Below are 21,477 nucleotides of genomic sequence, written 5' to 3'. Positions count from 1 at the left end.
ATATGTATAAAAATAACTTATATTTTGGAATTTTCATAACAAATCAATAACCAGATTGAAAGGATTCAATATGGGGTGGCATAGCAGAGACTTGTTTTCAGAAGACTATTTTAAAAGGTTGTGGTAAAATATACATAATGTTTACCATTTTAACCATTTTGAAGTGTACAGTTTAGTAGCATTATCGGCCAATCACTGCAACCATCCAAGGCCAGAACTCTTTTCATCTTCCCAAACCAGAACTCCATACCCATTAAACAGTAACTCCCCACTTCTTGCTCCTCCCAGTCCCTGGTAACCACCTTCTACTTTCTGTCTCGACCAATTTGACTACTCTTGGTACCTTTTATATATGGAATCATTCAGTATTTGTCCTATTGTGTCTAGCTCATTTCATTTAGCATACTATCATCAAGATTTATCCACGGTGCAGCATGTGTCAGAATTTCATTCCTTTTTAAGGCTGAATAATATTTCATGGTATGTTTATACCACATTTTGTATATCCATTTACCCATTGTTGGATTTTTGGATTGTTCATACCTTTTGGTTATTGTTAATCATGCTGCTTTGAACACTGGTGTAAAAATATCTGTTTGAATCCCCACTTTCAATTCTTTTGGGTATACACCCAGAAGTGGAATTGATGGATAAATGGTAACTCTATGTAATTCTAATTTTTTGAGGATAAATCCTATTATTTCTAATCATTTTTTTCTGACTGTGCTGGCTAAGATCTCTATGTTGAATAGAAACGGTGAAAATGGGCATCCTTTTCCTTGATGTTAAAGCGAACGTTGCTAATATTTCCCCCACTTAGGATTTTTTCTGGTACATTCCCTTTATCTGTTTTAAAGAAAACCCCAAACACTCTCAATTCTTCATTCATATGATCTTTATTATCTTCTAACTTGACCCGATGAGCTACCCCTCCCAATTCTTTCCAACTGTACCCTCTAGGACTCAGGGTCCGTCCCCTGCAAAAGCCCCATCTTTGACCTTTTCTTGAAGCATTCTCTTTCTTTTCTTACAAACGTTGTAACATCAGTCTGGAGTTCAGTTAGGTGCCGTTCTTCCTCCTTTCTCTTCACAATTCCTTCCAGCTTATTATCACACTATCCTCCCCAAAATCTTCCAGCTTCTAATTAGAAGCACTAGATCAGTGCTGTCCAATCAAATTTTGTGTGATGATGGAAATGTTCTACGTCTGTGCTGTCCATACAATAGCCACTGGCCACATGTGACTAGAGCATTTGTAACATGGCTAGTAAGACTAAGGAACTGAACTTCAAATTTTATTTAATCCTAAGGATTTAAATTTAATAGCCACATGTGGCTAGTGGCTATAGTACTTGACAAAAGAACACTAGATTACAACACTTACATTACAGTCATTAATAGAGCTACAAGTCATTTTCCCACCATTAAGATTTTAGTAGCTGGAGAAAAAGAGTCTATGAACCAATATTATTCTTATATCCTGATGATTGCAGTCTGCATACAGACGATACTCCCAATACCCTGGTTTCTAAGTTTCTTCACTCCTCTTTGAATCATCTTATCGTCCACCACTCAGCCTCCACTCCCTAGGACATCCTGAACCCAAAAAATATTTGAGGGCACCAGGATTTCCACCAGTTACCATACTACCTTTTCATTGTTCATTATCTCTTTCCTTTTGCTTGGGTTAAACTCCTCATCTATCACTAAAACAACTTTTACATTTGCCTACTTTATCTCTTATACTATCCTTGACCCCTCTGTGGTACAAACAAGCCTAAAAAAATTCCATCTCTGCTTAAATACAATTATCTGCACTTCTCCAGGTTAATGCTGAACACCTGAACCTGGCTGGAGACTACATAACTTTGCTGACTGGTTTCACTCTAAGTTCATGACCAAAAATCTCAAGTGGACCTTCATAAGACCTACCAAACCTACAATGTTTCCCTAGTTAATTCACTCTCACACTCTCCTAGATGACTTTCATCCTTTCCTCCTTCTTCAAACCCCCAACACCTCCCCCACTCTCAACTAATGACCTTGCTTCTTATGTCTTATGAAATAAAGCATCAGAAGAACTTCTGCAGAATCCCACCACCAAATCTACCAACATACCTGTGTCTGTAACCAAATGCATCCCCTTCTCTCCTGTTAAAATGCATAAACTGTTCCTGCCCCACTAGAGTACTGGACCTCATTCCCTCGTGCCTAATCTAGTAGGTATCACTGTAGTGACTCTTTGCTCTCTTACTATTTCCTCATTCTATTATATTAGATCATCGCACCAACATACAAATATATTGTCATGGATCTCATCTTCAAAATGAAAACAGAACGCCACAAACCTTTAATCTCCTATTTCCCTCCAGCTACTGCCAGATTTCTCTACAGGACCTCACCCCAGTCCTTTACAGCAAAATTCCTCAAATGCATTCTCTGTACTTACTGCCCCATTTTTTTCTCCACCATTCTCTCAAATTCAATCAGTCTTTCACCCCACCACTGTACTGAAGCCACCTCTGCCAAGGTCACCAATCCTTTCCAACTGCCAGATCCAATGGTCATCTCAAAGTTCTCATTTGACACAGGTGAGCACTCTTTCTTGAAACACTTTCTTTACCTGACTATGGAAAACTTCTACCCGTGATATTTCCTTTGTTGATTACAATCTCATGTTTTAAATACTATCTTTATGCTGATGATTGCAAAAATGTTATCTCTAGCTCTAACTGCTCTATTAAACTTGTATACCTAGCTCTGACCTTATAGTTCCACATGAATATTTTATCAGCCAACTCAAAATTGATATGTATAAAATAGAACCCCCCCAACACTCCTTCTCTATACCTCCCTGAATATCAGTAAATTGCATCTCCATTCTCTGATTCGATGCCACCTCTCTGAACTCAGCTCCTGTCATCAACTACTCCTTAAGCTTGTTTCACTCTGCCAACACTGACCACCCTGCTGTTCTGTGAACATTGCCAGGCCCTTTGCACTGGCTATTTGTTTGGAATTCTCTTCTCTCAGATATGCACATGAATGTTTTTCTTAATTACTCTAGGTCTCTACCCAAATGTCACTTATCAGAGACTCTTACCACACATCACAGAAAGGAAAGCACGGAAGTATTTTATACCTCATTTACTCTGCTTTACTTTTCTACAGAGCATTTATCACTATTTATGATATATCATTTATTTATTTACAGCGTATCTTTCCCCAGTAGAATGTTAGCTGTACAAGAATGGGACTTCGTCTACATCATTCACTATGCATGTGAAGCAATTAGACAGTGCCTGGCACAAAGTGGAATGTTTTAAAGTTTAATATAAACACCAAACATTTTATTCAGATTAATAATGGAGCTGTTACTAAATTTAAACAAAATTATTTTCCATGCAATACATGAGGGAGACAACGAAAATAACTTCAAGGAAAATAAAAATTAACTTGAGGGAAATGTATCTCATTTCTAAACCACAATATAAACCAGAGTATAATTCTTTTCCCTAAAACTTCAAAGATGGAATTCATAACTGTATATTTATAATCATTTCCATTCCCTCATTAAGTTCAAATTTTAATAAATAAGGTCATCATTAAAAATAATTTTTAGAGTAGGAAAACCGTTCACTCAGGTGTTTCTAAAATACAAATAAAATATAAAGAGGACCATAAACTCTTCCAAGCTAATGTTTTTCCAGTATAGAAATCTACCCTGATTTTCATGAGAAACATCTGTCTCTTTAGATACTATGAAAAGTGAAAACAGCACTAGGCTAATTAAAAACAAAGTTATATTTTATCAAGTAAAAAATTGTTTTAAAGTCAGTCAAGTCTTTATTACAGGACAGTAAGAACACACTAACCCTCTGTACAAAATGTAGTAAACAAAATCATTCCTCTTTTACATTAAAGAACAGTATAAATATGAACAGATTTAACTGAATCTAAAATTTCAGTTATATAAAATCTAAATGAAAAATATCTAGAAACCTTGAGGCCAGTATCCGGTTAATCAACTGTAAAAGTACACAAATTTGCAGAAGTAAAAATTCACACCCTGACCTTGTTAAAGTAATAGAACCAAATATGATTAGCATACTACCACAATGTGCAGAAACACTGTCTACTTTCATGTTAACTATCAGATTTTCCATTATTCCTAAGGAAACAACCTGAGAGTTTACTGACTAAAAAATAATGGAAATCTGACTCAGTAAATTTTTTTTTTTGAAATTTAAAATGTGTATCTTCCTCAAATTTTCCAAAAGCATAATCTTTACATGATTAACACAATTTTTTTTTTGCATTTACACTTTCCCATCAGTAAGCTTGAAATGCTATGTTGTCAAAGATGTTTAAAGAGGTTCTAGAAAAATGAGTTCCTAAAGAGCAGAAACCAAGCACCAAGTTGTAATTTACCCAAAAAATACCTAACAAGCCTAGTGAAATACTTATTTAAGGAGAGAGAAAAAAATATGTAGGTTTCAAAGAACAGTACAAAGTACTTCAAAAATCCTTATCTATTTTCATAATATTAACCTTACTAAGAACTATAAAAGGAACTAACACATCTTTACTTCCAACAGGAAGTCTAACCTTTCATTAACTAAGGAAAATTACTCACCGCCCATGTTTTAGTCAACCTGAAAATTGGGGCACTCTGTAAGCCAGAAACCACTGCCATAAGTGCATGAAGGTTATTCAGCTCGTATAGTTTCTGGAAGATTTAAGAAAAGCAGGGAGGAGAGATGAAAAATAAACAGCATGAATACAAGACAACTTTAACAACAAGTATAATCTAGGCAACTGGTAGTGTTCTAGTACTTATTACCCTCATTGCTGAGATATGTCTTTGGGGTATCCACCATGTTTACAGTAAGCTGATTTCGGCCCGCAATAGAACTTCCACATTCTAACTTGGCACTGCCTCCAAGCTCTGGGAACAAATCTACCTCTAGTTGTGTAATACATTAAGAAAACCAAAATTATGGCTCAGTATCAAGGTTACCTGGTATGACCATGCATCCTCATTTCTAGTAAGCAGTTTCCTTCCTTATACTGAAATATTACTAGCCTCTGCCTTATGATCCAAGTTTAAAGGAAGAGTCCATGCCCAGGATCCTGATCTGGTGTCCTACTCAGGATCCCCATTATTCCAGGGCTTGGGTTCAAACCTGCTTTCCATAGCCCTCCTCAATTTCCTGCTTCCTCCTGGCTGAATCCTCAAATCCTTTGTTCCTTGTTCATGTCGGGATATCCACCTGCTTGCCAATACCAGACCTTGCTTTTTACAGCCTCCCTGCAGAAGGCTCCCATCTAATGCTAGGTTCCACCCGTTTACCGAGAGATCTACTATTTTTGTCAAATTATTGCTAATGGCCCAGGTTTCTTCAAACTATCAGATGCTTACATCTCAATGGTCTTATCGTTTAAAAACTTTCCTCACCATGAAGCGACTCCAAGGCAAAAATGGCCTGTTTTGAATATGAAAACCAAGGAAAAGTGAAGGGTTCTATTCCTCTGAAGAACCCTAACTAATACCACCTTAACTCAGGTCTCAAAGAACCCCCATAAAATTTCAAGAAATATGAACTCAAGTAAAAGAAAAAAAGGAAAAGGAAAAGGATAAACACAAGGAAACAAGAATTCACAAATGGAGAACATCAGGTATTGGCCTCAAATAAAATGAAGATTAAAAATGAAGGCATTATCTAGAAAGCAACACAAAAGCCAAAGGGTCTTTTAAAAAAATGTGAAATAAAAGATTAAGAGACATCAAAGGAAGAGCAAAAAAGGCCAGCATTTATCTCAATGGAGCTTCAGAAGGACATGATAAAAAACAATGGGGTAGAAACAATATGAGAGATAATGGTGGATTATTTTCTCAAATTACTGAAAGACACTAATTCCCAGGGCTAGTAAGTTCAAGAAATCCCGAGTAAATTAAAAAAAAACTAAGTCTGGAATAGCATTTTTCAAGAACAAGGGTGACATAAAAATGCTTCCAGACAAAATAAAGGGAACTTTAAAAAAAGATTTAAAAAATGGTGCCAACAGGATTATTCATATGGAAAAATGTGAACTGGGATCCATAATTCATACATATTATATCTAAAATTTCAGATGAATTAAATACCAAAATCAAAGCTGTAGAACTTTTAAAGAATAATATAAGAGAAAATCTTTGATACTCTCAGAGGTGAGAGTAAGATATTTTAAGTGAGATATTCTTAAATCAGAAAATGAAAGTTAAAGACTAATACATTTGACTATTAAAATTAAGAGCATCTATATCAAAAGATAACATGAAAAGAGTTATAAGACAAGTCACAAATAGGAAGATGTATGCAAAGAATATAGCAAAGAACTTTAGCATCTGGAATTATATTTTTAAAACTGCTATGAAAATCAAAGACCAATACTATAATAGAAAATTGTTCAAAGATCTTGAACAGACATTTCAGGAGAGAAAACCTAAATAGCCAACACACAAAAAAATGTTATTTTTCATCAGATTCAATGAAAGTTACTGGTCTAATTGTCATTTCTTTGAAGATAAATTTGTCTTTTCTCTCTGTATTTCTAGGGCTTTAACCTGCAGTTGAGCACCAAGAGACTCACACATGAATGCTTTATAAGCAGTGGTATTTATAAGAGCAAAAATCTTGAAACTCCTGCCCGAGTTTCTGGGCTGTCTGCCTTACAGATTTCAGATTTGCCAGTTTTCCCCCACCTAATCACACGAGATAATTTCTTAAATCTTTTTATACATTATATACATATATATATGTATTTTTTTTTTTCTGTCTCTACAGAACCCTAACTGAAACAACCTACTAAAAGAAGAGAAAGACCTGCCAGTTTTATAACAAACTGAATGCAGAAGGCGAGTCTGACTAGAGGGGTTTAAGAGACAGAAATGAGACAAATAAATTATGAATTTAGGGCTTGAGATGAAAGTAAACACTATCAAAAATAACTCAAAGTCTACGAGTCTGAATTGGAATTAAATGATTATTTGATGAGGATAATGGCAGGTTTGATGGACAAAATTTGGTGGTTTTGAGTGGAACATACAACAAGTACATAAAAAAACCTAACAAAAATACCAGAAAACAATAATGCAAATTCAGGATCTATGGAGAAAAGTCATGGACTTCTATTAGCTAAAACCCAATATTTATCTAACATATCACAAAGAATGTTTTTAAAAATTTTATGACACTTCTGCAAAATATCAAATTTTCAGAAGGCTAGCTCTGCCACCTAGTGCCATAGAATGTTAGAATACAATTGTTCCCAGGTGCTCAAGGGAAATATGGAAGAGTTATGACTTACAATTATTACATTTTTACAATAATTTACAATTGTAAAAATGATATCCTTATTTTATTCCATCTTCATTCACAGGTGAGATGAGTTATGCATTTATTATAAGAATAATGAGGGCTGTGGTTACAATTATACCTCTTTTTAGTTAACATAAATTTGGAGTTGTTACAAATTTTAATAAAATCTTGAATGTCCTATTCCATCCTCCTCTCTAAATTTTGACTATCCTTGAAATCCATGTTCTATTTCTCTTGCTGCATCTATTATCTATGCTGCTCAATTAAGGTATTTGGTTAACATCCTCATTTATACTATTTAAAAAAAAATAAAGTCTTATCATTCTCCATATGGTTGGCAGAGTGATCTATTTCAAAGGCAAATAATTGATACGTATTTTTCTACTTAATCCTATAAGGCTTTTTCAATCACCAGCAGAATAGACAAATATTTTATAAATATTAAACTTCATCATAATCTGACCTCTGCCCAGTCAAATATTATGTAATTCAGCTTCTCTGAGAGAGGGAGGAAAAGTATAAAAGAAAGGGAAGGAAGACAGGAGGAATAAAAGAAAAGGCAATGGAAACAGGCATTCAATTTAAAAAACGGACTTATATTAGTCAGTAGGCCTTATTTTCTAGTGTCGATAAATAGTGTCACAGGCAAACATTTACTTACAAGCATTGCTAAATGATTAAACTCAAAAATAGAAACACAAGTTTGTCTTACCTTAGCAGTTTTAATATAGTGGCTCAAAACTTCTGCTCTAATTTTTAATGTTTGAGCATGAAGAATCTCTCTAACAACCCAAAAGCTTACCTGCAAATAAAAATTAAAGACAGTTGAATAGCAATATTCTTTACTTACTAGGATCAAATTAATGACAAGAGCTATTTGAGAAATAGATAGCTGTTTAAAAACAATACTTTCTCTTTCCCTTGATTCACCACCAGGACATAACCAATCTTCAGATGTTGCATACACTTCATATGTACACAGACAGATACAGATATGTATATATGTGTGTACACACACATAAAAACATCACTACTACAATTTTTAATTTGTAAAAGCTAATACAAATTTTGAAGGAAAAGAGAATGCAATAAAACCAGAGTGATGCAACATGAACACTATATAAAAGTGTTTTTTGCTGTATTTTGAAACACTTCGGCAGAATTAGATAAGCTCTAAGATCAGACATTGTAAAACATGCTATAGTATGTTTTACTGTGGCTGTGTAATCCCATGCTGCCATTTTATTTACATTGAGTAGAATCATAAGTGTAAAGAATCTCAAGTACAGTTTTTCTGGTATGAATAAAATGAGATAAAATATAAAATATCATAAAGAAAGATATATCTAAGTCACTCTAAAATTAAGATTGTATTTTTTAAATTATGTAATGTTTTCTAATTCAATGAAACCATTTTCAAGATTTCTTTTAAAAAACATTAAAAACCATTCATCAGAAGGCAGACTAGATCTGTAACATTACTAAAATGCTCTACTCTGGTGAAAATAGTGGGCTTATCATATGATATAAAGTAATATGTATGTAACATATTCATGTACTATGAAAGCAAAATCAAAGCACTATCAGTTGGTTCAAAATTATACAAACCTAAAAATAGGATGCAGTTAGAAATCTTAGTGCAAAGGATAAAGCCACTGCCTGATATTTTGTCACCTTTTCTTAGTGAGAAATATTTTAGATTTTACTTGCAACTTTCATCTCTAAACAAATGTGTAAATGTAAAATGTATATATTTTACCAAGCCATCTTTATATTTGTTACTATACTTGAGCTACTAATGGCAATAATTATTCCTGATTCTAATAAAGTTTACTTCTACAGTATATCTAAAGTTATACTTTAGATATTTTAACAACCTTAGCAAATATTAATTACGATTCAATCTAAACTGCATGATCATTGACTTAATTAAATTTTATGTCAAATTTTAAGACAAATACTACGGTAATTTAAAAACATGGCCACTCTATATGGGAAAAGAATCTAAAAAAGAGCGGATATATGTATTTGTGTAACAGATTCACTTTGCTGTACCCCTGAAACTAACACAGCATTGTAAATCAGCTATACGTCAATAAAAATTTTTTTAATTAAAAAAAATAAATAAATGAAAATAAAATTAAAAACATGACCACAAATTCTTTGTCACTCCTCACATTGAAAGTTGGGGTGTATGTCAGCTCTCATTGAACCTAGACAAGCTCATGACTGCTTCAAGAAACAGAAAATTAACAAAACTGATGCTGGCTTCCAGGGTAAGGTCAAAAAAGAACACGTAGCCCCTGCCTTGACTGCTGGAACATTCTCTCTGGGATTCCTAAACTACCATGTAAGAAGTCCAACTACCCTGAGAGCACCATGCCAGAAAGGCTAAGTGTAGGTGCTCCCCAGTTAACAGTCCCAGCTAAAGCCAACCACACCTGAGAACGCTGCCCCAGAATGATCAACACTGAGGCATAGCTTAATGAAATTACTGGACTTAAAGGAAAAAAATCTTTAGGCCGAGACAAAAAGAGAAAGTGATTTTTAGGGAAAAGAAAATTTAATTATCATCAGACTTTTCAATAGCAACACTTTACCAGAAAAAAAAATGGAGTACTATATCAAATATTATCAAGAAAGAAAATTTCATACAAAGGACAGGCAAACTTGTCAACATGTAAAAACCCAAGAATTATTGTTCCGATGAACCCTTCCCAAGTAATTTCCTGGAGAACGAGCTTCAGACAGTCAAATGACTAGAGAAACATCAACATGAGGATTGTAGTGAGCATTAAATATGCACTTACTCACAGAAATAAGAGTAATGAGGGTTAAAAGAAGGAGAGTATGTTATATAATGCCTGTATGCCCAGACAATATATACAATTATAAAAAACACATTTGCAAAACATATAGTTACCTCTTTATAGGAATATTATTGGTATTAGTATTGTTATTCTGAGACTGTTATTTGTTATGTAGGCTAAAGCAAATGAGTCACATAGGATACTGTATCATGCCCTGTGTTCCCTGAAAACCAGATTGTGGGTATGGAAGAAAGGATATGCATGTATAATATGGAAGAGGTAAAGTAAAACTCTGGTCCTGAATTTGAATTAGAAGTATTAATAAGAACTCATGAGATATTTTATCTTTAAATAGTTGTGTGTGTATGATATATAGATATCCTAGCTATATCTGCTCAAAAGGCCTAGAAATTATGGTCACCCTAGTAGCAATGAGCATTTTTAGCATCCAGGTCCATTTCCCACTATAAGAAACCAAGGTTTATTAAAGAAATGTTGATTCCAGGCAGGGGGCAGGTGATGGACAAAATGAACATGCAACATCTTTGCATACAAATAGCAAATAAACTGTTACAAGATTACTAGGGTCATGAAAAGGGACATGAAAGCCAACCTGAAGAGACTTCCATTGGCCAAAGATGGGACAATGTGAGTTTCAATAAGGGTAATAATTGCAATGGGTTGAAACACATCATCTTTGTTTACATTTATGAGTTCAAAATAAAATTAAAATAAACTATTTGGTCTTTGTTAAATGATAACACCAATTCATTATCTTCAGAACTGCTAAATAAAGAGAAAAAAATCAAATATTTATCCTTCCTTGTCTATAGGAAATGGACCTCTGGGTATGCAAATACTAGATGAGGGAAAAATGTCTCTTTATAAAAGCATTCTCACTAATAAATAAAAAAGAATGAAATGAGAATTCACCTTTTAACAACCTCAAATAATGGATCTAGACAACTGCTAACATCACAAAAAAGACCTGATGAAAAAACCCAACACAACCCAGACTCTTGCCAAAGGCACTGAACCCAACTGAACCTTTGGAACCAGCAGCTAATTTCTAGAAAACATAGAACATATTAAACTGCACTGAATGCAGTCTAGACTGTGGGAGACTCTAGAGGTTCCTCCACGGGTAAATAGTAAGGAAATGGATAAAGGGAGAAAGTGTAAATTAAAAAGTGGTGGAGAGAGGAACCAAGATGGTGGAGTAGAAGGATGTGCTCTCACTCCCTCTTGAGAGAACACCAGAACCACAACTAGCTGCTGGACAATCATTGACAGGAAGACACTGGAACTCACCAAAAAAGATACCCCATGTCCAAAGACAAAGGAGAAGCCAAAATGAGATGGTAGGAGGGGCACAATCACAGTAAAATCAAATCTCATAACTGCTGGGTGGGTGACTCACAGACTGGAGAACACTTATACCACAGAAGTCCACCCACTGGAGTGAAGGTTCTGAGCCCCACGTCAGGCTTCCCAACCTGGGGTCCGGCAACGGGAGGATGAATTCCTAGAGAATCAGACTTTGAAGCTTAGTGGGATTTGACTCCAGGACTTCGACAGGACTGGGGGAAACAGAGACTCCACTCTTGGAGGGCACACACAAAGTAGTGTGCGCACTGGGACCCAGGGGAAGGAGCAGTGACCCCGGGGGAGACTGAACCAGACCTACCTGCTAGTGTTGGAGGGTCTCCTGCAGAGGCGGGGGGTGGCTGTGGCTCACCGTGGGGACAAGGACACTGGCAGCAGAAGTTCTGGGAAGTACTCCTTGGTGTGAGCCCTCCCAGAGTCTGTCATTAGCCCCACTAAAGAGCCCAGGTAGGCTCCAGTGTTGGGTGGCCTCAGGCCAAACAACCAACAGGGAGGGAACTCAGACCCACCCATCAGCAGACAAGCTATTAAAGTTTTACTGAGCTGTGCCCACCAGAGCAACACCAGGCTCTACGCACCACCAGTCCCTCCCATCAGGAAGCTTACACAAGCCTCTTAGATGGCCTCATCCACCAGAGGGCAGACAGCAGAAGCAAGAAGAACTACACTCCTGCAGCCTGTGGAACAAAAACCACATTCACAGAAAGATAGACAAGATAAAAAGGCAGAGGGCTATGTACCAGATGAAGGAACGAGATAAAACCCCAGAAAAACAACTAAACGAAGTGGAGATAGGCAACCTTCCAGAAAAAGAATTCAGAATAATGATAGTGAAGATGATCCAGGACCTCAGAAAAAGAATGGAGGCAAAGATTGAGAAGATGCAAGAAATGTTTAACAAAGATCTAGAAGAATTAAAGAACAAACAAACAGAGATGAACAATACAATAACTGAAATGAAAACTACACTAGAAGGAATCAATAGCAGAATAACTGAGGCAGAAGAACGGATAAGTGATCTGGAAGACAGAATGGTGGAATTCACTGCTGTGGAACAGAATAAAGAAAAAAGAATGAAAAGAAATGAAGACAGCCTAAGAGACCTCTGGGACAACATTAAACGCAACAACATTCGCATTATAGGGGTCCCAGAAGGAGAAGAGAGAGAGAGAAAGGACCCGAGAAAATATTTGAAGAGATTATAGTCAAAAACTTCCCTAACATGGGAAAGGAAATAGCCACCCAAGTCCAGGAAGCACAGCGAGTCCCGTACAGGATAAACCCAAGGAGAAACACGCCGAGACACATAGTAATCAAATTGGCAAAAATTAAAGACAAAGAAAAATTATTGGAAGCACCAAGGGAAAAATGACAAATAACATACAAGGGAACTCCCATAAGGTTAACAGCTGATTTCTCAGCAGAAACTCTACAAGCCAGAAGGGAATGGCATGATATACTTAAAGTGATGAAAGAGAAGAACCTAGAACCAAGATTACTCTACCCGGCAAGGATCTCATTCAGATTCGATGGAGAAATCAAAAGCTTTACAGACAAGCAAAAGCTAAGAGAATTCAGCACCTCCAAACCAGCTCTACAACAAATGCTAAACGAACTTCTCTAAGTGGGAAACACAGGAGAAGAAAAGGACCTACAAAAACAAACCCAAAACAATTAAGAAAATGGTCATAGGAACATACACATCGATAATTACCTTAAACGCGAATGGATTAAATGCTTCAACCAAAAGACACAGGCTTGCTGAATGGCTACAAAAACAAGACCCATATATATGCTGTCTACAAGAGACCTACTTCAGACCTAGGGACACAGACAGACTGAAAGTGAGGGGATGGAAAAAGATATTCCATGCAAATGGAAATCAAAAGAAAGCTGGAGTAGCAGTACTCATATCAGATAAAATAGACTTTAAAATAAAGAATGTTACAAGAGACAAGGAAGGACACTACATAATGATCAAGGGATCAATCCAAGAAGAAGATATAAAAATTATAAATATATATGCACCCAACATAGGAGCACCTCAATACATAAGGCAACTGCTAACAGCTATAAAAGAGGAAATCGACAGTAACACAATAATAGTGGGGGACTTTAACACCTCACTGACACCAATGGACAGATCATCCAAAATGAAAATAAATAAGGAAACAGAAGCTTTAAATGACACAATAGAGCACATAGATTTAATTGATATTTATAGGACATTCCGTCCAAAAACAGCAGATTACACTTTCTTCTCAAGTGCGCATGGAACATTCTCCAGGATAGATCACATCTTGGGTCACAAATCAAGCCTCAGTAAATTTCAGAAAACTGAAATCATATCAAGCATCTTTTCTGACCACAACGCTATGAGATTAGAAATGAATTACAGGGAAAAAAATGTAAAAAACAGAAACACATGGAGGCTAACCAATATGTTACCAAATAACCAAGAGATCACTGAAGAAATCAAAGAGGAAATCAAAAAATACCTAGAGACAAATGACAATGAAAACACGATGATCCAAAACCTAAGGGATGCAGCAAAAGCAGTTCTAAGAGGGAAGTTTATAGCTATACAAGCCTACCTCAAGAAACAAGGAAAATCTCAAGTAAACAATCTAACCTTACACCTAAAAGAACTAGAGAAAGAAGAACAAACAAAACCCAAAGTTAGCAGAAGGAAAGAAATCATAAAGATCAGAGCAGAAATAAATGGAACAGAAACAAAGAAAACAATAGCAGAGATCAATAAAACTAAAAGCTGGTTCTTTGAGAAGATAAACAAAATGGATAAACCATTAGCCAGACTCATCAAGAAAAAGAGGGAGAGGACTCAAATCAATAAAATTAGAAATGAAAAAGGAGAAGTTACAACAGACACCGCAGAAATACAAAGCATCCTAAGAGACTACTACAAGCAACTCTATGCCAACAAAATGGACAACCTGGAAGAAATGGACAAAATCTAAGAAAGGTATAACCTTCCAAGACTGAACCAGGAAGAAACAGAAAATATGAACAGACCAATCACAAGTAATGAAATTGAAACTGTGATTAAAAATCTTCCAACAAACAAAAGTCCAGGACCAGATGGCTTCACAGGTGAATTCTATCAAACATTTAGAGAAGGGCTAACACCCATCCTTCTCAAACTCTTCCAAAAAACTGCAGAGGAAGGAACACTCCCAAACTCATTCTATGAGGCCACCATCACCCTGATACCAAAACCAAAGATACTACAAAAAAAGAAAATTACAGACCAATATCACTGATGAACATAGATGCAAAAATCCTCAACAAAATACTAGCAAACAGAATCCAACAACACATTAAAAGGATCATACACCATGATCAAGTGGGATTTATCCCAGGAATGCAAGGATTCTTCAATATATGCAAATCAATCAATGTGATACACCATATTAACAAATTGAAGAATAAAAACCATATGATCATCTCAACAGATGCAGAAAATAGATGCACAAAATTCAACACCCATTTATGATAAAAACGCTCCAGAAGGTGGGCATAGAGGGAACCTACCTCAACATAATAAAGGCCATGTATGACAAACCCACAGCAAACATCATTCTCAATGGTGAGAAACTGAAAGCATTTCCTCTAAGATCAGGAACAAGACAAGGATGTCCATTCTCACCACTATTATTCAGCATAGTTTTGGAAGTCCTAGCCATGGCAATCAGAGAAGAAAAAGAAATAAAAGGAATACAAATTGGAAAAGAAGAGAAAAACTGTCACTGTTTGCAGATGATATGATACTATACATAGAGAATCCTAAAAATGCCACCAGAAAACTACCAGAGCTAATCAATGAATTTGGTAAAGTTGCAGGATACAAAATTAATGCACAGAAATCTCTTGCATTCCTATACACTAATGATGAAAAATCTGAAAGAGAAATTAAGGAAACACTCCCATTTACCACTGCAACAAAAAGAATAAAACACCTAGGAATAAACCTACCTAAGGAGACAAAAGACCTGTATGCAGAAAACTATAAGACACTGATGAAAAAAATTAAAGATGATACCAACAGATGGAGAGATATACCATATTCTTGGATTGGAAGAATCAATATTGTGAAAATGACTATACTACCCAAAGCAATCTACAGATTCAATACAATCCCTATCAAATTACCAATGGCATTTTTTACGGAACCAGAACAAAAAATCTTAAAATTTGTATGGAGACTCAAAAGACCCCAAATAGCCAATGCAGTCTTGAGGGAAAAAAATGGAGCTGGAGGAATCAGACTCCCTGACTTCAGACTATACTGCAAAGCTACAGTAATCAAGACAATATGGTACTGGCACAAAAACAGAAACATAGATCAAGGGAACAGGATAGAAAGCCCAGAGATAAACCCACGCACCTATGGTCAACTAATCCATGACAAAGGAGGCAAGGATATACAATGGAGAAAAGACAGTCTCTTCAATAAGTGGTGCTGGGAAAACTGGACAGCTACATGTAAAAGAATGAAATTAGAACACTCCCTAACACCATACACAAAAATAAACTCAAAATGGATTCAAGACCTAAATGTAAGACCGGACACTATAAAACTCTTAGAGGAAAACACAGGAAGAACACTCTTTGACATAAATCACAGCAAGATCTTTTTTGATCCACCCCCTAGAGTAATGGAAATAAAAACAAAAATAAACAAATGGGACCTAATGAAACTTCAAAGCTTTTGCACAGCAAAGGAAACCATAAACAAGATGAAAAGGCAACCCTCAGAATGGGAGAAAATATTTGCAAATGAAGCAACGGACAAAGGATCAATCTCCAAAACATATAAACAGCTCATGTAGCTCAATATTAAAGAAACAAACAACCCAATCCAAAAATGGGCAGAAGACCTAAATAGACATTTCTCCAAAGAAGACATACAGATGGCCAAGAAGCACATGAAAAGCTGCTCAACATCACTAATTATTAGAGGAATGCACATCAAAACTACAAAGAGGTATCACCTCACACCAGTTAGAAAGGGCATCATCAGAAAATCTACAAACAACAAATGCTGGAGAGGGTGTGGAGAAAAGGGAACCCTCTTGCACTGTTGGTGGGAATGTAAGTTGATACAGCCACTATGGAGAACAATATGGAGTTTCCCTAAAAAACTAAAATAGAGTTACCATATGATCCAGCAATCCTACTACTGGGCATATATCCAGAGAAAACCATAATTCATGAAGACACATGCACCCCAATGTTCATTGCAGCACTATTTACAATAGCCACATCATGGAATCAACCTAAATGCCCATCGACAGATGAATGGATAAAGAAGTTGTGGTACATATATACAATGGATTATTACTCAGCCATAAAAAGGAACGAAATTGATTCATTTGTTGAGACGTGGATGGATCTAGAGACTGTCATACAGAGTGAAGTAAGTCAGAAAGAGAAAAACAAATATCGTATATTAACGCATGTATGTGAAACATAGAAAAATCATACAGATGAACCGGTCTGCAGGGCAGAAGTTGAGACACAGATGTGGAGAACAAATGTATGGACACCAAGGGGGGAAAGCCATGGAGGTGTGGGGATGGTGGTGTGCTGAATTGGGTGATTGGGATTGACCTGTATACACTGATGTGTATAAAATTGATGACTAATAAGAACCTGCTATATAAAAAAATAAATTAAATAAAATTCAAAAATTCAAAAAAAAAATAGTGGTAAACATTTAACAAATTAAAAAAACTGGCAAGGCTAAACTAGCGATCACATTTATGTGATAAAACTACAAACACCAGACAGTTGGTACTATGAAAGCCAAGACAGTGGGTATTGCTGGAAGAAGAAAGGGTGTGGACTGAGATGAGGCACTTGGAGGGGTTTCTAGGGTAGTTAGCAAAACTTCATTAAACCATATATTTGTTTTGTGGGTTTTTTTTTTTAATCCATGTTTTATTTTACAATAAGTGGTTTAAAGTAAGAAATAAGAGAAGAATACAAATGACCAGAGAGATCTGAAAATGATAGAACTTCTGAAAATGAAAAAAGAAATATGTGAAATTAAAATTAGGAAGAACTAGAATGAAAAGGTACACGAAGAGAGTGATCTCTGTTTTTCTTATTCACTAATATATCCCAAACATCAAGACCAATGCCCAGGACATAGTAGGAGCTTAATAAATATTTAATTGAATGAAAATGAAAGTTGAAGTCATTTTATACCAGATTGCAAAGTTTGATGATAACAAATGTTGACAGGGATATGCAGTAATGAAAGCTCAATGCAAATTTGGTACAATCATTTTGAAAAAAATTAGACACTGTCTTGTGTAGTTAAACATGGATATACTCTTTATGACACAAATTTTACATCTAGGCACATATTTTTTCAAACAAATCACAGTGTTTTTCACCCATTTTATGATATCAGTTTAGTAAGTCTAAGCAGCAATGTTTTTCAACTGCTTTTTTTATTTAACAGAAAAAGATCAAAGTACATATCATCTAATACAAGTAAATATTATTTCAGAAAACTTTAATTTCTGTATTGGGTTGCAATGTAAAATATTTTATCTAGTTGTGGGTCACAGTCAAAAAGTTTGAAAGCCCCTGCCTAAGAAACTACTGCACATGGGCACCAAAAAGACTCTTAGAATATTCATAGCAACATACTTCGTAACAGCAAAAAATTAGGAGACACATCTCATGTCTATCCTCAAAAGAATAATAAATTCTTTCTGATACATTCATGCAATGAAATGCTAGAAGACAGCACTGAAAAAACAATGAACGAGAGCTACATACATGACCATGGATACAGCAGAGAAACACACAAGTGAAAAAAGGCAACCACAGAAGACTACATATAGTCTGATGATATATTTTTCAAAGATGAAAAACAAGCAAGATATACAACTTGCTGTTTAGGGGTACAAATATTTCTGGTAGATCTATATACATGGGAATTATGAGATGAGTTAAAATTTTTTTAAATCAAGTTTAAAAAAATACAAAAGAAAGAAGAAAATAAAAATTTTTAGATAATGGTTACCCCTTAAGTGAGGATAGAACAAATAATATGTAAAATACTTCAACAGTTTTGGTAATATTCTATTTCTTAGTTTAGGTGGTGAATTCACAGTTGTTTATCAGAGTATTTCCTAATACATAATAGATTAACCATATGAACTTGCCAGTTTTGTAGGCTAAAAATGGTCAAACATTGGCAATTTCATAAGATTCAAACAAACATTTAACACATTCTTAAAAATATATCAAATATTTCATTAAAAAGTAAATCCTGGAAAAATTTTATTCATAGGCTATTTTTAACTCTAGTTGCTTTATTCAGGGTTTTATAATCATATAAAAGCATTATGAAAACCTTTTATTTGCAGCCAAACATATGTTAAGCTTTAAAGATAGTTTCTTAATTTTTTATCATGGAAATCTTCAAATGTATACTGAACTAAACAGATGATAATAATGAAGTCCCCAGTACACATCAACCAGCTTCAACAACCAAGTTATGGCCAAGCTTTCTCACCTCCACCCTCACCCTGCCCTCAAGTGCCCCATTAATACTGTGAAGCAAATCATGGACAATATATAATTGCATGTATAAATATTTTCTAAAAGGAGTCTTTTTATAAACATAACCTAAAATCATTATCATTCCTAAAAACATTAATTTTCAATTATTAGTCAAATTTCCAATTATCGAAAGGTAACATTTAAAAGAAACTTAGACAACCCTTCCCCCAATTAAAAAAAAATCAGGAAGCCACTGGCCAGAAGGCATGAATACAAGTTATTAGAGAAATAGCCAAAATAGAGTGATTATTAAAATTATGATAGAGTCAAGTCATAGGAGATTATACAGATACTTAAAATGTTTACAAAATGATTTTATGATACAGTAACATTTCATGGTATGTTAAGACAATAGGACTGTAAATTACATGTACAGCATTATTTCTATTAGAGTAGTAAAAAAATAAAGAATGGAAGAATATATACTAAAAATGTTTACAACAGTCACCTCAGGGTGATTTTTCCCCCCACCTTTTTATAAATTTCTACCTTGTTTCAGTTTCCCTGCAATGTATGTTACTGTTTCAATAATCAATAAAAAAGCATAGTTTTAAAAGGATGGGGGAGAGTTCCATTTCTGGTAATGTGGAGAAGCAGGTATCTTTGGAAATGCTCATCTGATTATAATTACAAATTATAAAAACAACTATTAAAAGCACAAGAGAGGAACCAAAAGAAGGCAGAAACTGGAGAACAGATCTTTGGAAAAAGTAAGATGCACTGGGTGAGAATTGCACTTATAAAGTTTATTGTCTGAGGACATTCACCAGTTACAATGTGGAGCACCAGAAACTCAAGCAGAAGGCCACAGTCTTAATGGCTTCAAAAGTCAGAGGACAGGGCTTCCCTGGTGGCGCAATGGTTGAGAATCCCCCTGCCAATGCAGGGGACACGGGTTCAAGCCCTGGTCTGGGAAGATCCCACATGCCGCGGAGCAACTAGGCCCGTGAGCCACAATTACTGAGCCTGCGCGTCTGGAGCCTGTACTCCGCAACAAGAGAGGCCGCGATAGTGAAAGGCACGCGCACCGCGATGAAGAGTGGCCCCCGCTCGCCGCAACTAGAGAAAGTCCTCGTACAGAAACGAAGACCCAACACAGACAAAACTAAATAAATAAATAAAATTAAAAAATTAAAAAAAAAAAAAGTTGGGGGGAGCACGTAAGGAATGGCGTTAAAAAAAAAAAAAAAGTCAGAGGACAATTGGCTAGAAAGTGAGGGGGGAAATTCTGGAAAGGCAAGAAAAATCCCCCAAATCTATATAAAAACTCCATCCAAATCTCTGGCTGACCATGCAACTGTGCACGTGCAGGGTAAACTCTAAGAAGCCCAAATGAAGATAAAATCTGGAAAGACTTCTCCAAGGAGAAATATGTTCTCCAAGGAGAGACAGAACTTAGACTTTGAGTCCAGCCAAGTTAACTGCCTGATAAAATAAAAATCAATACTTTTCAAAAGAAGACAACAAAATCCAGAATCTCTATAACATATTATCCATAATGATGACAATACGATTGAAAAAATTACCAGACACACAAAGAAACAGATTCAAAGTTGACTGTTAAGAGAAAAAGCATTAAAAAGAAACAGACTCCAAAATAACTCTTTTGTTGGAATTAGTGACAACTAAATGCAATGTGGGATCCATAATGGTACCTTGGAACAACAAAAAGGATATTGGTGGGAATACTGAAGAAAGTTGAATAGGGCCCTTAGTGTAGTTAATGGTATTTATTGTACCCATGTTAATTTCTAGCCTCTGATAACTATATTATACTTACCTAAGATGTTAAGATTAGGGGAGGTTAGGGATATACAGAAACTCTCTTTGCATTTTTTTCTAGGTCTAAATTGAAAAGCAGAGATTGTCAGACCAGACCAAAAAAAAGGAAGACCCAACTATATGCTATCTACAAGAAACTCATTTTAAAAATAAAAGACTCTCTGTAACTTCCTTGTAATTTGCTACCTTCAGATTTCCTAACACCCTCCTAGGAGAAAATAACAGTAATGGAATAACTAAGTAATGGAGCTTATTATAGATCAACTGTAATCTTGATTAAGCATAAGAGCTTTTGGTACACTGTGACGTATTTGACTCTAACAACCTTTTGGCTTACTTAAGAATAATATGAAAAAAAAAGAATAATATGAGTGCTTAAAAATCTAAAGTCAAATTTATGGGTACTGTCACAATGTTTTTGTATGGCGAAGAAAAAAAGTTTTACTGTGATGATAAATTCTGACCACCTCAGAAAAATTTTAGAACTGCTAAATAGCTTAAATAAGGAATTCAGTATAAGACATGTTTGTCTAGGC

The 21,477-nt window shown here is 35.4% G+C and overlaps 1 protein-coding gene across 2 annotated transcripts in view; it reads right to left on the bottom strand.

The window, feature by feature from the left end:
* The window catches only part of RALGPS2 (Ral GEF with PH domain and SH3 binding motif 2), a 163,083-nt gene that overhangs the window by 78,330 nt on the left and 63,276 nt on the right, over window positions 1–21,477 (bottom strand). For both annotated transcript variants that reach the window (XM_068541309.1, XM_068541310.1), the window contains exons 6-7: window positions 8,074–8,163; window positions 4,637–4,729 (exon numbers count right to left, since the gene is read on the bottom strand). In XM_068541309.1, coding sequence (XP_068397410.1) covers window positions 4,637–4,729; window positions 8,074–8,163 — 183 coding nt within the window. The remainder of the gene's footprint in view (window positions 1–4,636; window positions 4,730–8,073; window positions 8,164–21,477) is intronic.

Source organism: Eschrichtius robustus, chromosome 3 (assembly GCF_028021215.1).
Source record: "Eschrichtius robustus isolate mEscRob2 chromosome 3, mEscRob2.pri, whole genome shotgun sequence".
NCBI lineage: Eukaryota > Metazoa > Chordata > Mammalia > Artiodactyla > Eschrichtiidae > Eschrichtius > Eschrichtius robustus.
This window is presented reverse-complemented; position numbering and strand designations above follow the sequence as displayed.